The 27,484-nt window shown below is 38.7% G+C and overlaps 2 protein-coding genes and 1 long non-coding RNA gene across 3 annotated transcripts; 2 read left to right on the plus strand and 1 right to left on the minus strand.

Annotated features, from left to right (window-relative positions):
- The first annotated feature begins 1,052 nt into the window (after positions 1 to 1,052).
- Positions 1,053 to 15,721, plus strand: plb1 (phospholipase B1). The gene is made up of 31 exons (XM_088433924.1): positions 1,053 to 1,189; positions 1,711 to 1,865; positions 1,947 to 2,002; positions 2,952 to 3,012; positions 3,098 to 3,156; positions 3,356 to 3,429; positions 3,555 to 3,598; positions 3,700 to 3,808; positions 3,960 to 4,011; positions 4,322 to 4,402; positions 5,586 to 5,651; positions 5,731 to 5,831; positions 6,118 to 6,199; positions 7,243 to 7,347; positions 7,541 to 7,636; positions 7,699 to 7,770; positions 7,914 to 7,991; positions 8,566 to 8,626; positions 8,686 to 8,744; positions 8,816 to 8,883; positions 9,525 to 9,568; positions 9,657 to 9,756; positions 9,842 to 9,893; positions 10,337 to 10,417; positions 11,695 to 11,760; positions 11,836 to 11,930; positions 12,036 to 12,117; positions 12,257 to 12,361; positions 13,289 to 13,384; positions 13,553 to 13,627; positions 14,559 to 15,721. Exons 2-31 carry the CDS (start codon positions 1,799 to 1,801, stop codon positions 14,772 to 14,774), a joined length of 2,403 nt encoding a protein of 800 aa, XP_088290050.1. The 5' UTR covers positions 1,053 to 1,189; positions 1,711 to 1,798; the 3' UTR covers positions 14,775 to 15,721.
- LOC148412713 (uncharacterized) lies at positions 14,477 to 16,309 on the minus strand. Its single transcript, XR_015867836.1, has 2 exons — positions 16,133 to 16,309; positions 14,477 to 14,704 (listed from the first exon to the last, which is right to left on the minus strand). It is a non-coding gene; the product is annotated as an uncharacterized LOC148412713 (long non-coding RNA).
- Positions 15,953 to 27,065, plus strand: LOC148412714 (serine/threonine-protein phosphatase PP1-beta catalytic subunit-like). Its single transcript, XM_088433927.1, has 8 exons — positions 15,953 to 16,114; positions 19,250 to 19,381; positions 23,678 to 23,908; positions 23,983 to 24,087; positions 24,186 to 24,257; positions 24,761 to 24,912; positions 25,011 to 25,145; positions 25,638 to 27,065. The coding sequence occupies exons 1-8, from the start codon at positions 16,012 to 16,014 to the stop codon at positions 25,740 to 25,742; spliced, it is 1,035 nt and encodes a 344-aa protein (XP_088290053.1). The 5' UTR covers positions 15,953 to 16,011; the 3' UTR covers positions 25,743 to 27,065.
- The last annotated feature ends 419 nt before the right edge of the window (positions 27,066 to 27,484 follow it).

A 27,484-nucleotide genomic window follows, 5' to 3' on the forward strand; every position in this document is an offset into this window, starting at 1 on the left:
GTAAAGCGATCATCGTGCAAAATAATGATACTACTACTAATAACAATACAAAATGTATTCAAGCAAATAATTGAACACAAGTATAAACGATGATAAAAGTAAATTGAATACGAATAAAAAACTACTTAACATAAAATTAAAACACTTTCAAAAAGTAATATACAGTACAGTAAAATACAGCATGACGTGAAAAATGAGAACAGATTTTTAAAAAACCACACGGTTAAAGCAATGACCGCAAAATATACAACTATACAATATATACAATTAACAAATATGCAATTATGAAACAAGTTTAAAACAATATAAAGGTACATTAGCACGAATGAACAAATAAAAAATATTGATCAATATTGATCATCATTGATGAAGTCATACAAGAAAAAATGTGAATGATAAATACACTAGAAAACAGAATTATATGTAAAAAGTCCACATTTAGAGAAACAATGAATACAAAATATATATACAGTAAAATCTAATGTGTGAGTAGTTTAACTCATTCAATGCCAAAGGCATATTTTCAAATTTTTTAAGAGTCCAGACATTAAATCTCAGATATTAAAGTATCAAATCGTTATTATATAAAATTAAAGTACATCAAGGACATTAATTTCCCGATACTTAAGTATTACATCAATACTTACTGCAAGTACAGTATCTGGGATCGAAAGTCTGATAGAAAAAAGTGAAAATACAGCCACGGCATTGAATGAGATTTATCGAGTAACCCAAAAACATAAAATATATACCAATTTGAAAGTAAAAATAAAAGACCTTTACAATGACAATAAAGGCATTTTACATACGTGTGTGTGTGTGTGTATGTGTATATATATATATATATATATATATATATATATATATATATATATATATATATATATATATATATATATATATATATATAATCTGTTGCACACAGAGTTGCAGCAGTTGCAAATTCACTGGTGGCTGGCTTTTATTTTTCTGCTTGATGCTAATCGGATTTCAAGGCATGAAGATAAGAACTCAATTTCCCTGTTCATTCCAAGGGTCGAGCTATCAGTTAAGACAATCTGAGCAAACCATAAAACATATCATATCATCACCATCTCCAAAACTCTGCAGTAGATTTGCCATTTGACTGAATTGCCTGTCATTAACCGTGTGGATTATGCAAGATGGTGAAATATGACAAAGACGAGTGGTAAGTTGCAGTTTATTAACACAAAGTTAAACATCAACTTATTAAACGGATGGTGAGCTTTGGGACACGTTTGTTATGCTTTAGTGAAGCTGGGCCAAAGCTTCTTTGTTAGTTTGTTGACTGACAATATCGTACATTTACACTTAAATGATTTTTATTATTCGTCAGGGAATGTAATCATATCTCTTTGGTTACAATCACTGTGTCCACATGCACTCTAATGTTCTTTATAAGATTAGGGCTGCTCAAATGTTTGCTTTTGTATTTTCTAGAAATGTCACAAAAACCCCTGGGGAAAAAAATGTCAAAAAAGAAAGTTTTTTTTAACTTTATTAACAAGTTTGACCATGCAGCAATAGTACCATACTATTTTATTTTTTAATACTTTTAATTCTGGTGATAATAGTGAGGAGATTTTTTTTTTTTTGACACACATTCCATGTCAGCTACAAGCCATGAATGAGTCTTAAGCGTGCCAATGAACCTTATGTTACTTTATTGTCTTTGCCGTCATGTTGAAGAGCGAGTCGGCAGCCGAGCTTATAAAAGGAGGGCAGATGCAGCAGACAGCCTCACTCGGTGTGGAAGGTGATTACTTAGCGTGATATCATGTTTGGATCTACATGTATGCTCCTCGCTCGGCTGCTACTCATTAGTGCCGCGCTTTTGCTTTCAGGTAAGAAACTCAAAAATCTTGCAAAGTTCATTCAAAAAAAGGATGTATAGGATTTTTTTTAATTATTTTTATTCCATTTAGACACTGTCTCTATTGACATCGAAGACAATCGTCTGTCAGATCAGACATACATGAAGGTAAGTCCTTCCTTCTTTTCCAATCTTTCTTTTTTCTCACTTGTCCTCCATTCTTCCTTCCTTCCTTCCTTCCTTCCTTCCTTCCTTCCTTCCTTCCTTCCTTCCTTCCTTCCTTCCTTCCTTCCTTCCTTCCTTCCTTCCTTCCTTTCTTTCTTTCTTTCTTTCTTTCTTTCTTTCTTTCTTTCTTTCTTTCTTTCTTTCTTTCTTTCTTTCTTTCTTTCTTCCATGCATCCATGCATCCATCCCAATCTTTACTCTTTTGTTTCCTATTCTTCCTTCCTTCTTTCCATTATTCCTTGCTTCCTTGCTCCCTCCCACTCTTCCATCCCTTTTTCCTTCCTTCCTTCCTTCCTTCCTTCCTTCCTTCCTTCCTTCCTTCCTTCCTTCCTTCCTTCCTTCCTTCCTTCCTTTCTTTCTTCCATTCATCCATGCATCCATCCCAATCTTTACTCTTTTGTTTCCTATTCTTCCTTCCTTCTTTCCATTATTCCTTGCTTCCTTGCTCCCTCCCACTCTTCCATCCCTTTTTCCTCCCTTCCTCCCTCTTTGCCTTCCTTCCTTCCTTCCTTCCTTCCTTCCTTCCTTCCTTCCTTCCTTCCTTCCTTCCATCCATCCATCCATCCATCCATCCATCCATCCATCCATCCATCCATCCTACCATCTTTGGTACCTCTTTCTCTTCTACTCTTCCTTTATTCTTCTTTCCTGCTCTCTATTTCCTCCTCTCTCCCTCCCACTCATCCTCCCTTCCTTCTACTCATTTTGGCCATTGTGAATCGGTGATATTTATTTTTAGTTCATTTTTAAGTGTAGTGTTATGAATAAATATCACATACAATACAAAAGTATTTAGTTTTCTGTCACTCTAATATTAATTCATTGATGTAAAATAGATGCCTCCCTAAAATATAAACATAAGGTTCATGTCGCTTGACTGAGTGCATTGTAGGTCATGGGCACTGATATCCCCTGCAAAGACCGCCGCCCATCTCCAACAACACCAAACTCAGGTACAAAATGTGGTATTTACAAACATTCGTAAGATTTATGACCCAAAACGTTGAGTTTTGAATGTGATTTGACTTCCATGTGTAGTTCATGAGCTCAGACCAGCTGACATCAAGGTGGTGGCTGCAGTTGGTGACTCTCTCACAGTAAGTGTAGTGACCATATTCACTTATTTTTTCCAGTTTAATATCTTTATGGTTATTATGAGGAACTCATTACAAAATCCATGATCATTTAGGCACATAAACTTAAAAAAAAAGTTTCTTTTTTGATCATTCAACCGTGGAATGCCTGATATATTTATGCATTTAATTGTGCATGTGTTTCATTCTTGCATTTGTGAAGGCAGGCAATGGTGTCGGCGCAAAGTCAGACAACCTTCTGCTTGTCATCAACCAGTACAGAGGACTGTCCTGGAGGTAACACAGAACTGGATATTAAATGTCATTTTTCATGTGTGGTTTCGTTCTATACATGTAACAATAAATCTCCACAATCTACTGTACAATCTGAAGCTTAAATGTATCATTTCTCATCTTTTCAGCATAGGGGGAGATGAAAACATCACCACGGTCACAACTCTGCCAAGTATGTTCTTTCCATGTTCTCAGTCTTTCTTTTATATACAGTATATATAAATTGATTAATTAATATATATACATAAATGTGTATGTTTGTGTGCTTTGCAGATATACTTAAGGAATTTAACCCCTCCCTGACTGGTTTCTCTCAGGGAATTGGCAAGCAGGACTCCCCCGCAGCTTTCCTCAACCAAGCCGTGGCCGGAGCCAAGAGTGGGTCTGTATGACTCACTCAAATACTGTATATACATGAATATGAACTTTATTTTTTTTCTTTAAAAAAAAAAAAAAAAAAAACACACCTTTGCAGGAATTCCTATACATCCCATGCTACTGTATTTTATCATGACGCTGTTTTGTGCTTTCAGTGATGTTGTGAAACAAGTGCGCGCCTTAGTGGACATCATGAGAAACGACACGGTAAAATTAAAATATTACTTCATTTATTTCCGGTACAAATGCTGCATGATTTATTACAGGAAATATTCATGTTCATTCTTGATGTATATGATTATTGAATTCCACTAATATTTTGTATCTATTTGTATCCCTGGAATTTTTTAATAATTTATAGCAGTGTATTCACATTCATACAAACTACAACAACTGTAGTTACAGGTTCTTGCCATAGTTGAAATTGTGTTTTGGAATGCTATGTATACGCTTGAGAGTGTACATACATTTCAGTTTAGTGCTCTCATTTATTTCATTCTCATGCTGTTGCGCGCAGAGAATTGATTTCCACAATGACTGGAAAGTAATCACAATGTTTATCGGGGGCAACGACATATGCGACTTCTGCACAGACACTGTGAGTATTCAATTTTTGGCATCATTTGTATGAGAGCCCATAGTGTAATTTAGAATTACTTGATCTTGCATACACAAGACTGAAATCGTATCACGCACATCACCAAGACATACAAACACGACTGAAACGCTCTCTCATATTAAAAAAAAATGCTTACATGTTGCTGAGTACCTCTCATAATTGTTCTCACGGGTACTCCTAAAATGTAATTGCTCACACACACTCTCCTAAAATGTATTTTCTCACACACAACTGAAATACACAGTCTGACACACTATTTAATGAATTTATACGATCGAACCCCCCTCGTGCGACAACTGAAACACTCTCTACCCAACTTAAACAAATTCACACACACTATGCAAGCGTACATGCTGCTGAAATGATCTCACACATACCACTAAAATACTGTCTGTCACACAACTTAAAATGTTTTAACGCACACATAACTGAAAAACTTGCACACTACTAAACACTCTTTCCAGCTGACAGTGTGATGCTCACTGTATACTTACATAATACTGAAACAATCTCACACACCACTGAATGCTCTTTCACAACTGAAACAGTCTCACATTACACACTCTCACACACACTCCATAATGAATTTACACTCTTGAAACACGTTCACACAACAACAGAAACACTCTCACATTCACTTCTCAATGTTACTACACAACTGAAAGAGTCTCACACACACTGTTCAAAGGTAAATGCTGCTGAAGCGATCTCATGCACACTGCTGAAATGCTCTCAGACGCTCAATAAAAGTTTTTAACTCACACTTAACTGATACTCTCACACATACTACTAAACGTTCTTTCACTGCTGAAACAGTCCCACGCTCAGTGCTCACTTAAACACAACTGAAACGATCTCACGCACACTACTGAATGCACTTACACAAACTTACAAACATACAAACTGCTGAAACACTCTCACACACACTACTGAAACACTATTAGAAAGTTTACTAAAATGTTTTTCTCACTCTCAACAGAAACACTCAAACACGTTTACACATTTTTGAAACAATCTCATCCAACAACTGAAACACTCTCATTCACACTACTGACATCCTCTTACACACTAATAAAATGTTTCCGCTTATATGTGAGTGAGAGGCTCTGAAATTGCACCCATGCTATCCTTGTGACCCCCGTCCCCTCCTTTCCAATCACAGGTGATCTTTTCACCTAGAAATGTGGTTGAACGTATTCGTCAAGCTCTGGATATACTCCACAATGAGGTAGTGCTACACAATACCACACACAAACTTCATCAACTTCATCCAATAGCAAGTTTAAAGCAACTTTATTACCTTTTAGGTGCCACGTGCGCTCGTTAACCTGGTGGAGCTGATGTACATTATACCGCTGCGTGATCTGCATAAAGATAATACGCTAGGATGCCCCACCTGGTTTGTCAGGTCAGTGTTGCTATTTGATTGGTTTAACCCTTGTGTGGTATTTCGTTCCATCCTTTGATTTTTACATCAAAGGCATTTCTCGTCAAAGAGAAAGTATTGAGAGACGACATGATGGAGGTTAAATTTCACAAAGATGGTAACAACATGTCAAAGTTTAATATGGTTTGACCAATTAGCTATCACATGACCAGGAGTGTGCCAATTCTTTGTTAAAACACTGCCAGAATAATGTGTACACAAAAGGCCCACAAAAGGTTAGCTGACATATTACACGTTGTGTTGTCAGGATAGTTTGCCCTTGCGTACTGAAGCCCAAAGATGGTTCATTCGAACTCCAAAAGACGGAAGAATTCAACAGAGCTTATCAGGTCAGTACTGAACACAACATAAAATACACTTAATTACTTTTTTTTTCCTTTTGGGGTTACAGTTCATGTCTAAGATTGCCTGAAATCTTTTTAAATTAAATGCAATCATGAATTGAAAAAAAGGCATATTTTTGGATTAACTCATTCAATCCCAAAGACATATTTTCACGTGTTGTTTTAAGAGTTCAGACATTCAGTCCTAGGAAAGTACTTTTTTTTAAGTGTTTGTCTGAAAATTAAATCCAAAAGTAATTGATTACTCTAGGTAATTAAGTTCTAAAATAATCAAATAATTAATTCAGTACTAAAAAAAACTTTATTTGTTTGACACCTAAAAACATGGACTAATTATTTAAAGTAACAGTTTACCTCACTACCTCAGTTATAATCTCAATACATGGATAGATATTATGCCTCAAAACATTTTGAATGGGGTAAAATGAAAAAAAAATATTAATCCTCATAAAAATCCTATGAAAATACCATCGATGGCTTAATTACGTTAGATTACTTTCTCTCTCTGTTACCTAAAGTAATTAATTACTTTAGTATGTTAGGACCTCAACTAATCATTTACTTTGGTACTTTATTCCTTAAATAGCTTGCTTCAATAGTTAACTACTTTCTTCTGTAGTTGGCAAATTAATTAGTACTTAACATACTAGATTACCTTGGTACTTAAGTACTTAGCAGCCGTTTTTTAGAAACTCATTAGCCAAACACTTGGAAGAAAAATAGAATGAAATGTAAACAAGTACCTGGATTAAATTTATGGACTCTTTATATAAAACGTAAAAAGACGTCTTTGGATGGAATGAGTTAAAGGTTAATTTGCAACGTTAACATTCAAAGCAGCTTGTTGACAAAAAAAAAATGCAATGGAACTAAACTGTTTTACTGCGGTCATAAAATTTTACATCCTTGCTTAAAATAACAAAATTAGAGTTAACCCACTTTAGTTTTCAGAAGCACAATAATAGACATGATTAATTACACGCATATACACTTGTGATGACACACGTTCCTCTGTGCCTTTTTCCCAGCATGCAATGCGACAGCTGGTGGACTCTGGGCGCTACGACACCAGCGATAACTTCACCGTGGTCTTGCAGCCTTTCTTCAGAGAGCTTTTGCTTCCTAGGTTGCCGGTAGGAGCTTTTAATCTTATGTAAACTGTAATACCATTTCTTCACTCATTCTCTGCCAATGACGACTATAGACGTCAAAGATCGATTTTAACTGGACAGCTATATAGGTTGAAAATTTCATGCCACCTGCACTGGCAGAGGAGGAGTCAATAATCATAATTGCCAAGGGTTTTTTATGTTTTTGTTTTTTCAGGACGGACGGCCCGATCGCTCATACTTTTCACCCGACTGTTTTCACCTGAGCCAGAGAGCTCACACGCTGATGGCCCAAGCACTCTGGAACAACATGGTAAGATTTCGGTTGATTTCATTTGATTTCGCTGCATTTTTAATCCCCGCTGTTTCATGCAGCTAGAGCCTGTGGGAAACAAAACTTTTACGCAAGATTTTATGGCCGGGATCCATCTCAAGTGTCCCTCTGAGGTAATAAAACTTAAATGACAAACAGTATATCATAATAATTTCTTCCAGCATGACTGCTACATTAGATATTATGCAAGCTATCATAGTCTAGGATGAGCGCCATATTTCCTAGATTTTAATGTCTTTTGTTTCAAACTCTTTAGACAGCACCCTTCTTTAGAACGGCTGCTAACAGCAACTACACATTTCCAGGACCTCCCCCGACTCCTGCACCGGTTACCGTATGTTTTCTTTCTTGAATTACGCTACACTCAGTTTAATATTGAACTATCTGTTAAGTCAAACAAAAATGTTTGCTGCCCTTATATCTGACTTTAGAAGTAACACTAACAGATGCTTTGTTTAATATGTTATCATGTTGTCAATTTACCGTTGTGCAGCATTTTGGTCATTTTTGGGTCTTCTATATCATTTTTGCTTTATTTTAGCCATTGAATTACACATCCCTGGTAGGATGATAACTAAGTGTAATTTTGAACTTAGTCAAGGTTTCACTAACTGGGTGAAATTTCAGCTCCCGGTTACATTTCAATGCTTTCCCTTTGATGTGAAATGCCTTTGATGTAAAGATAAAAATATTGGACAGAATAGTGCACAAGGGTTCAAAAATTATGTCATGTTTTTTTTTTTTTTTTTTTTAAATAAGGAGCCCTATTTCAACCATGCCAAATTTGAACAAAAAAAATAAAAAAATAAAGCTATTCTCTCTACTCTTTGGCACAGTGGGCATGTGCACTTGAGTGTAGTAAAATCTGCCAAGGCTAGAAGGTTCAAAAGTGTCCTGTTGTTTTGTAGAACTGGGGCAGAGACTTCTCGTGTCAAAACGCGGGACCCTCTGACTCAGCGCCCACTTCAGGTACCGAACCAACATCTCTACATGGTCAACAGCATGCTAAATCTCACTCGTTGTGTTAGCTCATAAGGTTCGGCCGGCTGACATCAAGATGGTGGCCGCTTTGGGTGACTCCATTACTGTAAGTTGCCTAACAAGTGCAGCCACAATATTCAAAACATTCAAATCAATGTTGTGTTTGGTGTGTTTTAGACCGGCTTTGGTGCTAAGGCAAAGAGTCTGCTGCAGCTCAGAACTGAATATAGAGGAGTTTCATGGAGGTGGGCATAGTTGGCATGACCCATTGCCAAAAAAAAGGACACAGAAAGTCAAGCACTCTCGTATGAAGTGGCCATGTTTGTGGCATTTTACCAATAACGCAGCTCCACAAGGTCTAAATTTTGTATATAATGAAGAGCACCCCTACTGTCATAAACCAAAGTGACACGGTTTCACAAAATCAAGTTTATGTTTCCAAAAATTAATATTCGGTGGTGCAGTGGTAAGCACGTCCGCCTCAGAATTAAGCGACCAAAGTTTGAATCCAGCTGGCTCTGGCCTACCTGTGTGAAGTTTGCATGTTCTCCCTGAGCCTGCATGGGTTCACTCCAGGCACTCAGGCTTCCTCCCTCACTCCAAAAACATGCATGGCAGCTGTATTGGACACACTGAACTTGTCCTTAGGGGTGATTGATTTGCAATTGGCTGGCAACCAGTTCAGGGTGTCCCCGCCTAGTGCCTGAAATAAGATAAGATAGGCACTAGCAAGCCTGTGACCCTTTGGAGGATAAGCGGCTATAGATGATGGATGGAAGGATAGATGGATATTGATATATTCTAATTCTACACATAATTCCCCTTAAAATGTTGTCAGTCTCGCCGCCATTGATCAATTTATCTCATTTTCTTCCCCCCTCACCAGCATTGGGGGCGATAAAAGCCTTGAAACCGTGACCACGTTAGCCAGTAAGACATCCTGCTCCTACTTGAAGATGCAATATTGACCCCGCTAGGTGACAGCAATAAACCCACATGTTGCACTTGTGACCCCCAGACATCCTCAGGAAATTCAATCCGGATTTGAAAGGAGCGTCAAAAGGTCAAGGGAAGAAGAGGAGCGGCTTCAACATGGCCGTAGGGGGAGCCAAAGTCTCGTGAGTTTAGCTTTTTTTTTTTTTGGTTAAATGACATTTATGTATTGCAGACATTGTAAAAATAGCAATCATTTTAAAACCGCAGGGGGATTCCAGAACAAATCAGACGTCTGATTGAAGTGATGAAAAATGACACTGTGAGTTTTTAATACATAAATATACACACAACACACACACACACACACACAATTGGTGAATTAAATATCATTATATAATGAAGTTACATTAAGTATGTCACTGTGTGGTTGCGTGCTATACATGTGACAATAATTCTCTACAATCTAAATTTAATTAAAAATCACAATAAGCATAATGCAGATTTATATTCTAACAATATATGGTTGTAAAACACATTAATAGGTATTAATTGAAAAAAAAACAAAAATACTGGCATTGCTACATGATTGTATTGCGATATATTTATTTGGTAAAACTACACATAAAATTCATATTCAATGAGCTTCGATTATTTAAAAATTAAAGTTCAATTTACAGTGAATGAGTTCAAAATAATATCAATATTTAAAAATGTAAAATAAATAAATGTAAACTATATTTTCACCTTTCCTCATGGAGCTAGACAGTGGATTTTGACAACGACTGGAAGCTGGTGACTCTCTTCATAGGGGGCAATGACCTGTGTCAGTTCTGCAACGACCGGGTGAGTTGCTTTAAAGATCTCATCACAGGAAGTACATTACCCCCACCCCCTCTTCCCCCACACTCCCTCTCCCTTCTATTTTCACAGCTCATCGGTGCTGTGAGATGATATCACTCACCGAAGCACCCGATCCGAATAACGGTGCTTTTGTGAATCAGCCGCCTCCAAATGTTTTGATTGTGTCACAGTGAGATGTGAGCACACACAGCGTCCACTGAGTGCTTCTGTTCTGTCCTCCTTCAAAACAACCGCCCCACCCCGCCATCTTCCGCTGCCTCTTCTTCATGTTCAGTCTATCTGCATTGACTATATCATAAGAAGCTAGGGGAAAATAATATATTTTTCCAATTTTATAGTGCTGCAGAGAGTATAGTCCAGTATAAAGACGCCTGACTTACAAACCATCGCTCAGCCTTTTTCCCGTTTTGACTTGCGAGCTAATATTTTGATAAGCTTGGGGCATCAAATTTCCTACAGGCTGGTAAAAATTCTGCTTGCTTAATGTAAACACACAATGCAAAAGGCTGTAGATCGGGGATGTCCAAACTCGGCCCTCGAGGGCCGCTACTCTGCATGTTTTTTTTAAGTTTCTGTCTTCCAACACATCTGATTCAAAGGATCAGCTCATTAACAACCTCGTCAAAATCTTGATAACGATGCCAATCATTTGAAATAGGTCTCGAAAACATCAAAAACATGCAGGATATCGGCCCTCGAGGACCAGGTTTGGACACCTCTGCTGTTGACGTGCTAGTCAAACTAGCATCAATGCTACCTGGTACCTTAAGCAACAGATATTTGAACACAAGCATGTACAGTAAAAAGACAATATTACGATACGCAACGGGCATATCTTCTTTATCTTCTCAAAAGATAGCTTGTATTGCTACAGCCTACAGAGCTCAGACGCCTTCAATGTGTATGTGTAAGCATTATACTGCCCTCTGGTGGCCAAGGTGTGTACACAAAGAGAAGCACAATGTCAATGAATTTTGGGGTATAAAATCATGAATATATTTAGTTTTTAAGTGCTATACTGTATTCATATCAAATTGATCTTGGTGGGGGGTTTTTGGTGCTGGATAGGACCAATCTTTTGAGGTATGAGTGTCAATTTTGAATATTTGTAATCCTACACACAATACTGTAATGGGAAAATGTACAATAGCTTAGAGTTAAGATGCACAAAAAAAACGCCAATATCAATCCACATGCTGCTTCACCAAGACATTATCTGCTCACATCACCGTGACACTAAACAAAGGTCCTGTCCACAGGCTTCTCTGTCGGCCCAAAACTTCAGCCGTCACTTGACGACCAGCTTGGACATGCTTTACAAAGAGGTGAGCTAAGATGCTAAACTAACATGCTATGCTAAAAACCTGCCATCACTAACAATCGTGCGAACGCCACCTCAGTTTCCCAGGACCATTGTCAACATTCTACAGATCCTACAGCTTGAAGGCCTGCGCCGGGTCAAGAGAAACAGTCTTGGGTGCAATGTGATCCAACCGTATGCTCATCGTATCAACTAATCTGTATTATATCTCAAAATTATGGATTAGTTACGAAACATGAGATAAGCGTGTGTTTATGTGTCTGCTTCATTTGTTTTCAGACTGGCGTGCCCTTGTTTCTTACTGCCTGGAGACGATTCCCCGGAGTTAGCTGAAGCCAAAAGAATCAACCGAGAAGTACAGGTAACAATAACGAATAAAAACTAAAGAGTCAAAAGTCAGCTGGGATGAGCTCCAACTCGCTCATGACTTCAGAAAAAGCAGTATACAAAATGAGACAATTTGGCACAGCAAAATGTTTCATTTGTCCTTTCTCCTTCAGATAGAGACGGAGAACGTGGCATACAGCGGTCGCTATGACGACAGGGAAGACTTTGCCGTGGTGGTGCAGCCCTTTTTTAAAAACTCCATTATCCCTTTGAATGCAGTAAGTGGCTTCCACAGACATTAAGGACAGAACATAAACGCTGTACTTAAAAATGTAAAAATCTCAAATGTGAATTAATACTACACTATACTATACTAATTACTACATTACTATTACTATACTATACTATACTATACTATACTATACTATACTATACTATACTATACTATACTATACTATACTATACTAATGTACTTTTTTGCACAAGTATCCGCACTTCTCTTGGTGTACAGCAAGTCATTCCCGGACAAACTAGACTTCAACTTAAAAAAGAAAAAAGACAATTTCTCTCATACAACCCATCATCAATAATTTGGTTTGTCCAGTTATTAACAGTGTATGTTTTGAAAGACATTTCACTTGTCAGATCATATATTTTGCTTTGTTGCAACATGGCCACAAATCAATGCTAAATTTGGGAGGTTTAGCAGTTTAAAGTTTATGCTAGCCGCGTTAACTGTTATGCTAGGTGGCAAATAACACAACCATTGTGTTTTCACACTCCATTCTGGATGAAATTGTTAAAAATATGAAAAATAGAAAAGGTAGGACTCATCAAGTAATTCTACTAATGATCGAAACAATGAGCTTGATGATGTAATTTCTGCTGAAACATGTACTATGTGTCTTTTTTTCTTCCTAAAGTTAGCAATTTTTTCTTAGTATGGTAGACACGTGTAAGTTGAGAGAAACAACTTTGGACCACATTTACTATTATTTAAAATGTATTGCTGATAAAACAAAAACATTTGAACAAGAAAGGCATATCAACAAAACGCTACACCAACAGAGCTGATCAAATATTTAGTTGATCACTTCTTATACCACTAGATACATTTTGTCTCGGGACAATTTTGTCATTTGAACAAAATTGCAAGTTTCTATGTTTTTGCATGAATTATTTAAAGTTTGCTTTCAATACATCAGGACGGCCGTCCAGACATCAGCTTCTTCACAGAGGACTGTTTCCATTTCAGTGAACGGGGTCATGCCGACATGGCGGTGGCCATGTGGAATAACATGGTAGGTGGAGGTGACACCTGATACAAGTGGAAAATGATGCTAAGCTCCTATATAATTGAAGCAGGAGTGCTAAATATATTCACACTAGTCTGGAGTTAAGTACAAATGCAGATGCTGGCATTAAAAATAAAAAAAACAACAACAGTAAATGTACTCATTTCTCTTCAGTTGGAGCCTGTGGGAAAAAAGCAGACATACAATATTTTCCCAAGTGGCAGAGCTGGCCTCAAGTGTCCCACGAAGGTAAAAAACTCATACACTTATTTGCAGGATGTAAAAAGTCTTTGCACCCCTGTTCAATGCTTGTTTTAGTTATATAAAAACGAGACCAAAATAAATCATTCCTACATTTTTCCACCATAAACGTGACAGCCCAATTGCAAAAATTGCAGCTGCAACAAAAGACGCTTCTCTCTACATACGAACATTCGGAGATATGCGCAGAGTTGCCCGTAGGTCTGATTTTGCATTTAGCAAAATCACTTTGTGATACCAACACTGACGCTGTCATCATAAACAATCCTTCCACCCAGTAGATCTTTCCTCCGCTGATAGGGTCGTGCAGAAGTGCCTAACAAATCCCAGCTCTTTTGCAATGATACCACTTAACAAAAAGTAATATGACCCAGGCAGGATAGACACGTTTACCGCAATAAAGGATGGGCTAGAAGTGCTCTGAAATACTGTACATTACACGAAGAGATTGCACTGCCTTAATTACTGTATCTCCATTTTAGTTAAGAAATGTTCTGAAAAGCCACTCATTGCTTCAAAATAACTATACTATAGCAAGGTGTGAATGGCTTTGGTATGCTTTTATTTTGAAGCTCCTCCCGGAAGCATGGTATCGTGACAACAGAAAATTTGATCCTTTTCCTGCCAGAACAGTTCTCTTAATGTAAACAACAGTGTTTTTTGCTGTTTGACATTCTGTTTTTTTTTCGGATTTTTAGCTGAACTTACAAATTTCACTAACACTGAATCTAGCTCGTCCATATGTAGAGGAGCTTCTGTGCTATGATATTAGTACATCCCACTAAAAAGTCTGCAGAATAATAAAGTATTCAAGTAATAATTCCAACATTACAAAAATGGCATTTGAACAGGAGTGTGTAGACTTTTTATTTTACGATACATCTTCCATACTACAAAGCGATTTTCTTGTACATCGCAGGAGCATCCTTACATCTTCACAAGGGTGAACAGTGTAGCCAGTCGGCCCTCAAGTCACCGCACCGAGGGCGTCCCGATATGGCTGGCCGCGGTTCTCGCCGTCTCCGCCCTCCTGCTGGGCTCGGCCCTCACTTGGTTGATAATTGCCTGCAGAGCCAACAAGAGGAGCACGACCACAGTGACAACAACAGTAGAGTTGAAGGACACTTTGTTTTGAAGTGGGCAAACTTGGTTTACATAAATGTACATACATTAATTTAGCCATTTTACCACCCAAAATTGGTTGAAATATATTTATATATTTTTTTTCTTGGGGAGGGGTGTTATTAATTTGTCAAGAAATAATTTGTAGTGTAATTGCTTGGTCATGAAAAAAAAAAAAAAACGTGTACATTTAGTAAATGTTTGTTTTTCTAAATTATTGGTCAGTAAATTATTTCAAGAATGATGAATAATTTGAAAGATTTCATGTTCACAAAACTTACCATGTTCCAGTTTAGAAAGCATTTTTTAAAATTATATTTGTATTAGACATTTCTTTGCAGAGGAGGGTGGATATGACAATAATGAATGTAAAAATGCCATGTATTTTAAATTAATAAATACAGTGTACGTTCTTGTAAATGTTTGATTTTTAATCATTTCAGTGTTGTAGCTGGACTACAATAGAGACAATTAAGCAATTTACGTTCATTCGTATGTTTATTACCTTTTAATCAATCGTTTTGAGTATTTTTTATTTTAATTTTAGGATGTGTTTGTAGTTTTGCACTTGTTCTAAAAATTGGCATTTCGTTACACATTTTATTCTACTGGAACACAATTATAATCAAGAAGATGTTATCTAATTTCATATTTGGTATTTTCTATTCCACTTTCTATACGTAGTTTATACTGTGTATTAGATCAAATAATGAAATATGAAATGTTGTCAGTTAAAAGCAGGAAAAAATGAATCTGTAATTGGTGGTTTAAAATTAAGAGCACATCCCTCTTCAGACCAGTTTTCGGACCGATTTGCCTCACAATTATTTTGGGTTGTAAGTCTATCACCCACTAGGTGGCGACACACTACATCTTTTGGCGTCATTTGCTTCTATTGTGAGATGATGAAATACTATAGGATTTGTAAGACTTTTACATCGTAAATTCATGAGTTATACATTTCTATTGCGCTCTGTCAAAGTTATTCGTTTGTGTTATTTCAAAATAAAGACCTGAATAAAATGATGTGATGTAAATGCAAAGGGTTCACTGTGTGTATTTATAGTGTACTTCTGCTGAGTAACATATACAAAACACGTGGTACGTCTAGACACGGGTTTGTACGTATTCCCAAATACTATTGAAATAATAAAAATAGATTTGATGGTGATACCGTTGTACATTAAAACTCATATTAATGAAGTTGCGAAGATGGTTCGCCGGGTGACAACAGCGCCCTCGAGTGTTCGATGGGCGTATTGCTGCTTGCTATCCGGTACTACTCCCATCAGAGCGTGAAGATGGCGGAGGGTGAATTGAACGTGGATAGCCTCATCTCTCGTCTTCTGGAAGGTGAGTAGAAACACCCACCGAGCTTTCGCAAATTCTCCGTTCCCGTTTGCTTCACTTTCCTCGCCGGTTCGTTCTCTAAGTCTCCGGGGCGGCCCCTTGTTTTTACGTCGCCAAAATAGCAGCGGAGCTAACATGCTAGCTCGTTAGCGTGACGCTATCTCGAGCCCCTCCAGTGTTTATAAACAGTCGGGCGGTGAACGCCTACACGGAGGGACGCTTACTTTCTTCGTGTACTTTATGACGTTCTAGCCCACGTTTTCCCTCAAATTTTCAAGTTATTAATACGTCTAAAATGACGAAGGGTGGCTAAAACGTTGCGCCGAGTAGGAGTGGCATCTTGTGTTATGTGGAAACATCCCCAAACTCCCAACTTCGCGTTTTAGCTCGTCTTACTTTTCTTTCTGAAAGCGACGTTAACAACGTTGAAAGCTTAAATTAAAACAAGTGTTTGTTCAACTTTTTACGCTTTGTTAAGTTACACCAGCGCGGCTATCATTACAATCCAGTGGCGTATAAGGCCTAAGTATTCATTGGAAACGTTTGATGGATTTGTCATATTGATCATAAAACAACGATCATAATGAGTCTAATTTTTTATTCGACTACTGATAGCATAGATTTTCTTTCATGGGTAAACTGCTCATGACGATGGGTACGTTCACCACATGTAAACATAAAAGAGTTCAAAGAAAAGTACTCAACTCTTTCAACAGTCACCGATACTAAGACTCAAGAATCTTGAAGTACTCAACTCTTTTAACAGTCCCCAATACCAAGAATTCAAGAATCTTGAAGTACTCAACTCTTACCAGTCACAAATACCAAGTATCCAAACAGTAGAATGGAATGTCTTTATTTTTATTGTATAGCTACTTGTGTTATTATATGTATAGCAACAAAATATTAAAGCACTACTCCGATTGGTGCATGTCAAAAAAAAAAAAAAACAATAAATAGATAGGATCAAAAACGAAAGTTTTGTTGTTTTTCAGAACTTTAACCTCTCAAGGACTGCAAAGAGCATTCATTGAATACCACTAGTACTTTTGATCCACAATATTTTCCTCAGACCATTTAAAAGAAAGACCAATGTCATCAAATTTTGCATTTGCCTAAAAATCTTATGAAATTAATTCTTCAAATTTGTCATTTCTAGTTTGTGATCATAAAACTGCTTCAAGATAGCACCCTATACAACTATCAGCTACCAATACCTTGAAACGTGTCCTTTTATCGACCCGATACCAACACTAAATATCGATACTTGCCCATCCCTATTTAAAACTGTACAACGATAACAATGAGCTCACTTGGAGTCACCTCTAAAGGTCGTTCAATGGATAATAAACTCATCTTACACGCTTCAGTTCGTATGGATGGTGTTTTAAAAAGCAGCCACTTTCTGGATGCTATAATGCAATATCATTTATAGAATTTTCAATCATAACAAAATTAAAGCAAGGGACTAGACAATTCAATTTTTTGATATTAAACTGTTCATAAAAAACACATTTTTCCTGATTTCTAAAAATACTAATAAAGGCCATTTAATTTTTAATGTAAATACAATGTAAACTTTTTGATTTCATTGTGTAGATTGTTGTAAATGAGCAAGTGGACATTTTGGCTAACTGCTGCTTTACCAATCGCTCAACATTTTTATGGTGGGAGGACCAGATTGCAAGCAAGAAGGGGTGTTAAAAAAAAACAAAAAAACAAAGGGTCATGATCGGTATCATTTCATGTTCCTAATTTAGAGCTTTGCTGTCCCCTATAGAGATATTTTTGTTTAGCCAGGACTCCTGGCCCAGGAGTGGACTGAGCAGCTTTGGCATCGTTTAAAATGTCCTTGGCTCACTTAAATGTAATTTATTTCTCAGTGTCACTGCAGTGATGAATTAACATGGGCGGCAAAAACGCACTCTGTTGTTTATGTTCTGTAAACGTTGGTTGTCACGAGAGCAAGTTCTCTTTATACGGTGACCAGAATTTGTTGCAGTGCGTTTTTTTTTACTAAGCTACACACGTGCAAAGTCAGTCAATTACAGGATGTTTTGGGATGAAAAGCCGTTTTATTAAGCAGTGATAGGACTCTGTCATCAAAATAGATGTTTAGAACATTCAGAGCGAGAGATACACATCCTTCTCACTCATTCACTGCCATTGACTATAAACGTCAAGGTGATGTGGCAATTATTTATTCTTGCTGTCGCTATTTGTCGCTGGCCTATATTGAAGAATAAAAATGCATCACTTGCAGTGAATAAGCAATAATGACTTGAAATACATATATGACTTTGTCATTTTGTGAAAGAACACTGAACTCATTCAATGCCGCTGACGGCTATAGCCGTCAAACATTCATTTTTACAAGACTGGCACTGATTGACTTTGAAGTAATAACAAAAACAATTGATTGTCCTTTTTAGCTGTAATCAACAAGAATACAATTATTTTTTTTTAGTTTGTGTCCCTGTTAGCTAATTTCCAAGGTCTTAACACTGCTAAATTGCAGTTGACCGATTTGTCAATGTTAGCTCATTTCAAATCTGCCAAAAAAACAAAACAACTCATTTTTTGCTGCCCCCACCTTCCATGTGAAAACATGGGGACACAGACAAGGACATTTAGACAACCTTCTAAAAAAAAAATAGCAAAATAAATATGCCAATTATAAACAACATTTAACAGAGTATGCACCCATCAAAGCAGTGCTTCCAATTTTATTATTCTGCTGAATATTGGAATTGTCATCTCCCTGCCCCCAAAAATTGTGTTGGTCTGGTCCTGGATATGATTTATTTTTTTTTTGCCCTTAAAATGGTTAAGGATAGACACATGCACCTTATTTGAGCAAAATGAGCGCCTAATATCCACATTCTGATTTTTTTCAGATCATGCAAAGCCAGTTTCTATCCCATGACTCGATTAGTTGATGGTGCAGTCCTAATCCAGGCATTTGAATTTGATGACAAAACAATTGTCAGCACGCGTGGAATTGTCGATTAATCGTGTCCTGAAAGAATTGAAGTTAATGCCCTTGTGTGTGTGTGTGTGTGTGTGTGTGTGTGTGTGTGTGTGTGTGTGTGTGTGTGTGTGTGTGTGTGTGTGTGTGTGTGTGTGTGTGTGCTACAGTGAGGGGATGTCGCCCGGGCAAGATTGTGCAAATGACGGAGGCGGAGGTGCGGGGCCTGTGCATCAAATCCCGCGAGATCTTCCTCAGCCAGCCCATCCTGCTGGAGCTGGAGGCTCCTCTCAAGATCTGTGGTCAGTGTCGCATCTCTTACAGCCATCTTGTTTCTTTTCAAGCATCCGGTATTAGATGCACCAACACTTTGGCAACAATGTAAAAAAACTATAGCAAAGCAGATTAAGTCTCATTTTTCTAAACTGTTCATATTTTCTTCTGTTCATATCCGTAGATTATATTTGTTGCGCCTTAAGTTAAGCGTGTTTCAGATTTCCCACATTGTGAGCAGTCAGTGAACACCTCGCCAGTGTAAAGTTGAATGCGCTCCAAGCAGTTGTTTTTCCTTGAGTTTATTTATTTATAAATACCTGAAGTTACGATGCATAAGTGTTTTAAAAAAAAAAGTGCATCTTATAGTTGGGTAATTGCAGTAATTCAATAATCCAATAATCAATTAGAGCCATTTTTTGTCATAAATGTGTCCAAATGCTCTGATTTGAGCTTCTCACGAGTCATTATTTCTCTGATTTACAAAGCCCTGCTGGACAACTGGCTTAGATAGGACATTTACTTTGGCTTTTAATTTGGAAAGCCACAACCAAATAAGAAAATTTGTTGAAATATAACTTAATGCTAAATAAATTGTATTTGATTGATTGATGGGATGATTGATAGAATAATCTATTCTAAAAATAATTTGAGAAAAACAGCCCATGTCCTACAGATCTGTAAAAAAGTCTTAAGCAATTAAATCCACTAATCTAGAAGTAAGGCTTTAAATAACATCAAAATGTCTTAACCCAAACTTTCGCAGGTCTTAAAAATGTCCAAACGAGCTTATTTAGCTCATTATTATTCTAAATAGTCTTAAAAGTCCAAATAATCTTAACTTTCTTAAAATATTTACAGAATGACTTGGGGAAACACAGCAACGATAGCGGAGCTAACAAAAGAATAATGTAATTTGAGTAAGCGTTTCAAAAGTAGTTTTCCATGGGTGAATGTTTTCCATGGAAATGAGATGACTTAGATGTTAGTGTGCTGCTCATGCAGCAAGCAGCATTTGCGAGTCTTGAAGGCTGCGCCACTGGGGAACTCCCACTCTGTACACACACACGCAGTCTATTTCTTGTGCTGTAGCTCCGAGGTCTCTTATATAACCGCGCCGAATCGCAGAACGCCCGCCTGGGTCACTCTCTGCTTAAACGTCTTCTGATCGTTCAATACACCGAACGGAAGCGCTCAAGCGTGCAGTGCATTCCAGCCAGCTCCTGACCTTTCTTCCATGTTCTTTGGTGGGCATCTTTTATGATTTATTCCAGGCAAAGAAACAGCAGTAATTTCAGTAATGTACTTTCAGTAATGACAGATATTTTTTTTCGTACCAAGGTAATTTATGAAGGTTTAGTAGGGATGGGATGAGGCAGGATTTCTCACGAGATTGTGTGCACTAGAATGAGATGATTTTTTTGCAGAATGTGCAATATAAAATAATGCCTTGGTTATAGTGTTTAAATGTAAATTTAAATGGAGACCCAGGGTAATTTTCCAGCTACAGTTGAGATTTTTCCTAATATTGAAAAGTTTAATTTAATGCATCCAGCTCCTATTAGCTGCGGTGTATGGCCTATTTATGTTTTCCGTGTTTAAATACAGGCCTAGTCTTATCTGCCAGTGTTTTGCCATTCTTTAACTGGAATACAAAAATATCGCCACATGTGATAATAATCAGACAATCCTGTATCTGTCCTGTAGGGCTTCACATATGGGTATTAACTAAATTATTATTATTTTTTTTTTTTACACAGAAGACCTAGTAACAGGTTTACATTTATCTAATTCCCCAAGATCCACATTTTTTCCCCAAAATGAAGCCCAAAAGTATGGGTGCATCCTATAAACGGTAATTTAGAGGAAGATTGATCCGTAAGCCACATAAGCCTGGTTTTGACGTACAGATGCGCATGTTTATACTGGCTGTATTTCGGGTAGAAAAACAACTGCTTTGAGCGCATTCAATGTTGCACTGGCGCCGCGTTCACTGACCACTAAGAGTGTGGGAAATCTGAACCCGCAACAAATGTGTAAATTATGAAAATTTTACAAATATAAGATTTTGTGTTTTGCTGAAGTTTTTACATTGTATCCAAACTGTTGGTGCATTCTAGACACAGTAACATAGAAAGTACCAGAATTTGACCCTAAGGGTGCGTCCCATATTTGCGGAACTATAGTAATTGCTAACTTTTGTAGATGTTTTGATAATCAACATTTTTTTAGTTAAATATAAACTGAGACTTTAGACAACTCCCCATAAAATCGGTACAAATTACGTGGCGTCCGACCAATGGAAGACATGTTTGAGTCAGCCTAGTTTACATGAACGTCAACCGGCAGGCTGCCAGCATCAAAGCAGATACGTAGCTAATCTTCATCTATGATACTGCCTTTGAAAGGTAATTCGACCGTTCTTGGCAACTGACATAGAGCGCTCGAGTGTTCCTAGCTAGCATCTAATTTATGCCAGGTGCTGCGCTAAATGCCGGCAACAGGTACAGTAAAATGTCAGTGTAATTCATTTGTTTTTAGTGCCCTGAATTGGAAATGAAAAGTGATGTCATTTCGTGATGTGCAGGGATGAAAACATCCTGTGGCGTTCACGTCCCATCTTTTAGGTTGAGAATCCAAGTCCAATTTTGGGCTTTGTGCTAGCTTCCAGAAACTACAGAGCTGGTTTGAAAAGTAGTTGTCGCGCATTGTTTCCAACATTCAAGTTTCCCTATTTAGTTCCAGCTGTCCGTGTTATTACGATTCTGCGGTTATCTGCCGCCGTAGCGTGAATTTAGTGGCGAATCAAACCTCCCAGATCACCAAAACATTCTTTAACACTTCCCCAGTCATTCATTTGCACAATTTAGCAGCAAAACACACATCTAAAACGAGTGCCAAAACATTCTTTATCACTTCTCCAATCATTCATTTGCACTCGGCCTGTTTTTATGTTCAATACGAAGAAGGCAAAAATGAGAGGCCGCCTCGCAGTAATGTCTCGTCTCTGTGCCAACTGCGGTTCTAGCTTTGGTCATATCGTCGGCAGCCGAGTAATAGAAGGAGTGGGGCAACTTGCAGTTTTGGCCGTTGGGAATGGTCTGCAGTCATGGTGCAACCAGACCTGTTATTAGGTTGTTTTTTGGGGTGGATCGGTGGCATGGCTTGATGGTATGCCGGAAAGGCCCTGGCACACGCGCCCACCGCAACTCAGCCTGTTATTACTGTACTGACCTTCGGCGGGTGAGCTCCTGGCTTGAATTAGAGCGGCTCTTACCCGGGATATAAAAAGGAATCGGGGTTTGGCCTGTTGATGGATGAAAGGCACCTCTGGAAAGACCCTTTTTCACCAGCCGCTTTCCTTTGCCATGTTGTGCAGCGCACGCGGGGCATGGCATCATTTTGGGCTTTATGCTATTGCTATCCTGCCGCAAGTTCCATTTCTGGGTTTACGGTCACCGTTTTGCTTTTTGCCAACATTGGAAGCCTTGCGTGGTGGCAGCAAAATAAAGCCCAGGAAAAACAAAACGTACTTTTCAAGATATGTGAATAAATAATCAGGGTTATTTTTGAAAGATGTTGAAATCATGCTTCGTAAAATCGATATTTATTCAATTGATCCGCGAGTAATAGGGAGGAATTGGGGTCAGTTTGCAAATAGTGAAAATCTAGGGACGGGGCCCGACAGGTGCTAAATGTATTATAATTAGTTACGAAACATTCCATATGCGTTTGCCATGAAAACTGAGATTAAATAACTCCAAGCCCCAAAATATTAGAAAATATGAAAAATAATTTGACTACAAGTGCGTAAGGCTCGACTGCAATTATCTCCGTTTTCCCATTATATTGTGTACGGTTGACGCCAAATCCCTTTTTTGTGACAAAATTGAGACAATATTAGGGATAGGTGGGTACCGTTAACACATATGTTTCACACTGTACTGACTATTGTAATGTATCGATTATTCTTGAAGGTTGTTAATACCGGCCACTGATACCCAACAGGATGCTAAACATATTAGCCATTTTCGGTTGTAAAAAGCGAATGTTCGTTTTATAGTTCATTTGATAACTAAATGCTTTTTTAAAATGTACAATTAATACCTCTAAAAGTACATTTTCACTTGCTGTTGACTGAAAAAACACATCATTAATGACCAATCATGGCTCACTTGTTAAGTAGTTCACAATGTTTTATCATTGCGTGAATTGAAAATGTATATATAAAAAGTATTACTTATCGTATCGGTGTATCAGTGAGTATTCTAGCACTTGACGACCGAATATTGATATCGGCCAACCGCGCCCGACTTTGTGGTCAGGTGACATCCACGGGCAGTACACGGATCTGCTTCGTCTTTTCGAGTACGGCGGCTTCCCGCCGGAGGCCAACTACCTTTTCCTCGGTGACTACGTGGACCGCGGCAAGCAGTCGCTGGAGACCATCTGCCTGCTGCTGGCCTACAAGATCAAGTACCCGGAGAACTTCTTCCTGCTCAGGGGCAACCACGAGTGCGCCTCCATCAACCGCATCTACGGCTTCTACGACGAGTGTGCGTTGCGGCGAGAGCCCCGCCCCCACCAACAGCTTGCGCGGCTGGCGTAAATAACATTTTGCGCTCCCCAGGTAAGCGCAGGTTCAACATCAAGCTGTGGAAGACCTTCACAGACTGCTTCAACTGCCTGCCCATTGCCGCCATCATCGACGAGAAGATTTTCTGCTGCCATGGAGGTCCGCTCATTCTCATGCAAGTGGACGAATCGTTTTAAAAGCAACATCAACAAATTCATCTTTCTTTTTCTTCTCGTTTTGTTGATTTTACCCTCCAGGACTTTCACCAGATTTGCAGTCAATGGAGCAGATCCGCAGGATTATGAGGCCCACAGATGTGCCCGATACAGGTATTATGTTTGTGGGTGTCTTTTCAAAGAGCTGGAACCAATTTTAATGGAGACTGAATCACAGGCAACCCTTTTTGAAGCAATCATTTTTTAATGGCTTTTTACGGAATAATTGAGACTTTTATTGCATGCCGGGAGAACAGTAAAACAGAATAATAAGCACCGCCCTTGATGAGCTGCCGTTGCCACATAGCGCGACCGGCCATCACATTTAAAAGATTTCTGGAAAGACGCTTCGGTGGGATGATTCCCCCGAGTGGAAAATGGCTTCCAGCAGAGGATATTGGGAAAGGATGGATTGTTTTAAATTAGTCAAGCTGCCACAGAGAGAGAGAGAGAGAGAATGTTGGCCTTCAATTATCTATCCTTGCTTTCTTATTTGTACTTTTTTCCGTTGGGTCTCAATAATTGGCGTTGACAATATTTCTATTTCCATGATTTTCTTTGTTAGTGAAGCAACAAAACGAATTTTGCATGGGAATTTGCCTTTTCCCCGTCTCCAGGCCTACTCTGCGACCTCCTTTGGTCAGACCCGGACAAGGACGTGCAAGGCTGGGGCGAGAACGACCGCGGGGTCTCCTTCACGTTTGGCGCCGACGTGGTCAGCAAGTTCCTCAACCGCCACGACTTGGATCTCATCTGCAGGGCCCACCAGGCGAGCGTCGCCATTTAGCGCTTTATCCGCGGCGCTGCGGCCCGTCTCCGTAATCCATCGTCGGCGTCGGAAATAACGCCGCGCGTCTCCACCGGCAGGTGGTGGAGGACGGATACGAGTTCTTTGCCAAACGTCAACTGGTCACGCTGTTTTCGGCGCCTAACTACTGCGGGGAGTTTGACAACGCCGGCGGCATGATGAGCGTGGACGAATCGCTCATGTGCTCCTTCCAGGTACGCGCGCACTCATATTAAGGTCCGGGGATGAAATGAGATCTGGTAGGACGAGATCTCGCCTGTTCAAAACGCTACGAGATTTCTCGGAGTAAGTTCAGTGGAATACGCAGCGGAATGTGCTGCATGACAGTAAAACACGCCGCCAAAGGTGGTGAGAAGGCCAGACGATGCTTCAAAATAAACTTTAGCATACCGAATAATGTATGGAAATGAATACTCTTTGGGGCACAAAAAAAGTGTAATTAGGCTAACGTTTTCTTTTCCGATCTCGGCGCCTAGCATAAATTACCCGCTAGCTTTATAATTTCATGCTAGTTTATTAAATTTTCTTGCAGTCTGCTCAATAAAAAAAAGTGAAAAATGTATACCGGGCATGATTTTATTCTGAAATTTTTTTAATGATCTCTTCTCATGGACTCAATCTCGTCTCGTGTTTGTGTCTTGTCCCATTTCTATTAATGTCTGATTTTCTTTATTTTTTCCATATAGATCTTAAAGCCCTCAGAGAAGAAGGCCAAATATCAGTACGGGGGGGTCAATTCTGGTCGGCCTGTCACCCCTTCTCGCACCACTCAGGCCCCCAAAAAGAGGTGAACGCGCAGCCCTGTAAACCCCCAAACACACACACACACACTCCCCATACTCACCTTCCGCTAGGTACAGTGGAGCCTCCAACGCTAAAGTTGAAATTTGACAGCAATTTCTGACGTAAGATTCAAAACGTATTCATGAATTGAACTCGTGTTTCCTTTTGCCTGGTTAGCTTGACCGGTCATTATTTATTCATTTTGCACTGAATGACCAAAAAAAACGACAACAAAAAAAACATTAAACATCTAATCAGATATTTTTGCCCTCACGAGGTTCCGCCGTCCTCAAGCGCCTTCTTTCCACTGACGCCCATCCAAAGCGTTTTTCGTTTGCCGCAACCAATCCGTTTATTTCCATTTCTCGCGTTTGCCTGTTTATACGTTCATCGTATGAACACGCATTGTGCGGGAGGTAGTAAAATCCTCATTTTTTTTTTCCTTTTCTCGAACGACACGCGAAAAATCAAAATGGTGCCGAGCGAGCGCCTCCCGCTCAGCCGCTACGTACGTCGACTTGAAGCGCCGGCGAATGGCAAAGAATGTAAAGGGACCGGTATCCATGAAAGGTTGAACTTCCCGCTCCCCACACGTGAATTCCACTGTGCCTCCATTTTCAAACGTTCCACAGACTCGGCGGAAACTCCGACCTTCAAATATCAGACTCGCTCAGAAAAGTTCAAAATTCTTGCTCACCATATTCCACTTTGAAGGTTCCACTGTTATTAGTTTTTGTTTGTCATATCAGGATCATTTCCTAACTTCTAATCCTCTTTTTTTTATGGTGACACATAACAAATTCAGCAAATTTTTCACTAATGGTCAGTATTTTTATTTTGTTTTGAATAGAGATGTGCAACATGTATGGCATGTCCATGCTTTTTTTTTTTTTTTATCATAAGTGCTTCAAAACCAGCTTGTGGATTCCTGTCAGTGTTTATAAAGAATATTCAATTGTCGAATGCGATGACACAAAACTGCGTCTGTCGGGAGCTTTGATTGTCCATCCATCCCACTCTTCATCCTCCCACCATCTTTATGGAGTATGACGACTGGCGGAGTGGGAGTGGGCGTAGGCTGTCACGTGACCTGGCATTGCTGTTGTGATCGTGACGCCACCTGGTGTTTAGATGCCGTGTACTACAGTAAATTCTGCTCTGGGGTGTTCTATCAGTCTGTGGTTGTTTTTTTTCTTCTTCTTTTCCTCTCTCCATTCACGCGCTTTATTTTTTAATTTATTTCCTAAAAATGACTACGACATGATATGAGTGTTAACCCAGTTTTGCAATTTGTACGAGTTTGGAAGTCAATAAATGGATGGAAACTCAAAGTGGTTTATTGTGGTTTCTCTCTCTTTAAAAATATCACTTTACTGCGTTATTGCTCTGTATGGTAAATCTATTGATATGAACGTTTAAGAAAAGTGCTCGTTGAAATACATATGCAGTATTTGATTTTTGCTTCTAGATATACTGTACACACACCCTTGTGTCTTGACCATGATCGCTTTTCAGGAGTCTACCTAGCATCGCATAAGAAAGATTTTGAATGGGCACTAATTTGTAATTATAACGCCCGCACGTGTCGACTATTTGTATAGGTGTTTCGAAGGGGAATAAAAACTACAAAACCCACCCAAGTTTGACTCGTGAGGTTTTGGCCCGACGCCAGCGATATATAGAATAAAAATATTGCATCAGTTCAAACGAGTAAGTCAAATATTTGTTACGCAATACTGTACTGTACATT

Source organism: Hippichthys cyanospilos, chromosome 14 (assembly GCF_059441005.1).
Source record: "Hippichthys cyanospilos isolate Australia breed blue-spotted pipefish chromosome 14, RoL_Hcya_1.0, whole genome shotgun sequence".
In the NCBI taxonomy this organism is placed as follows: Eukaryota; Metazoa; Chordata; class Actinopteri; order Syngnathiformes; family Syngnathidae; genus Hippichthys; species Hippichthys cyanospilos.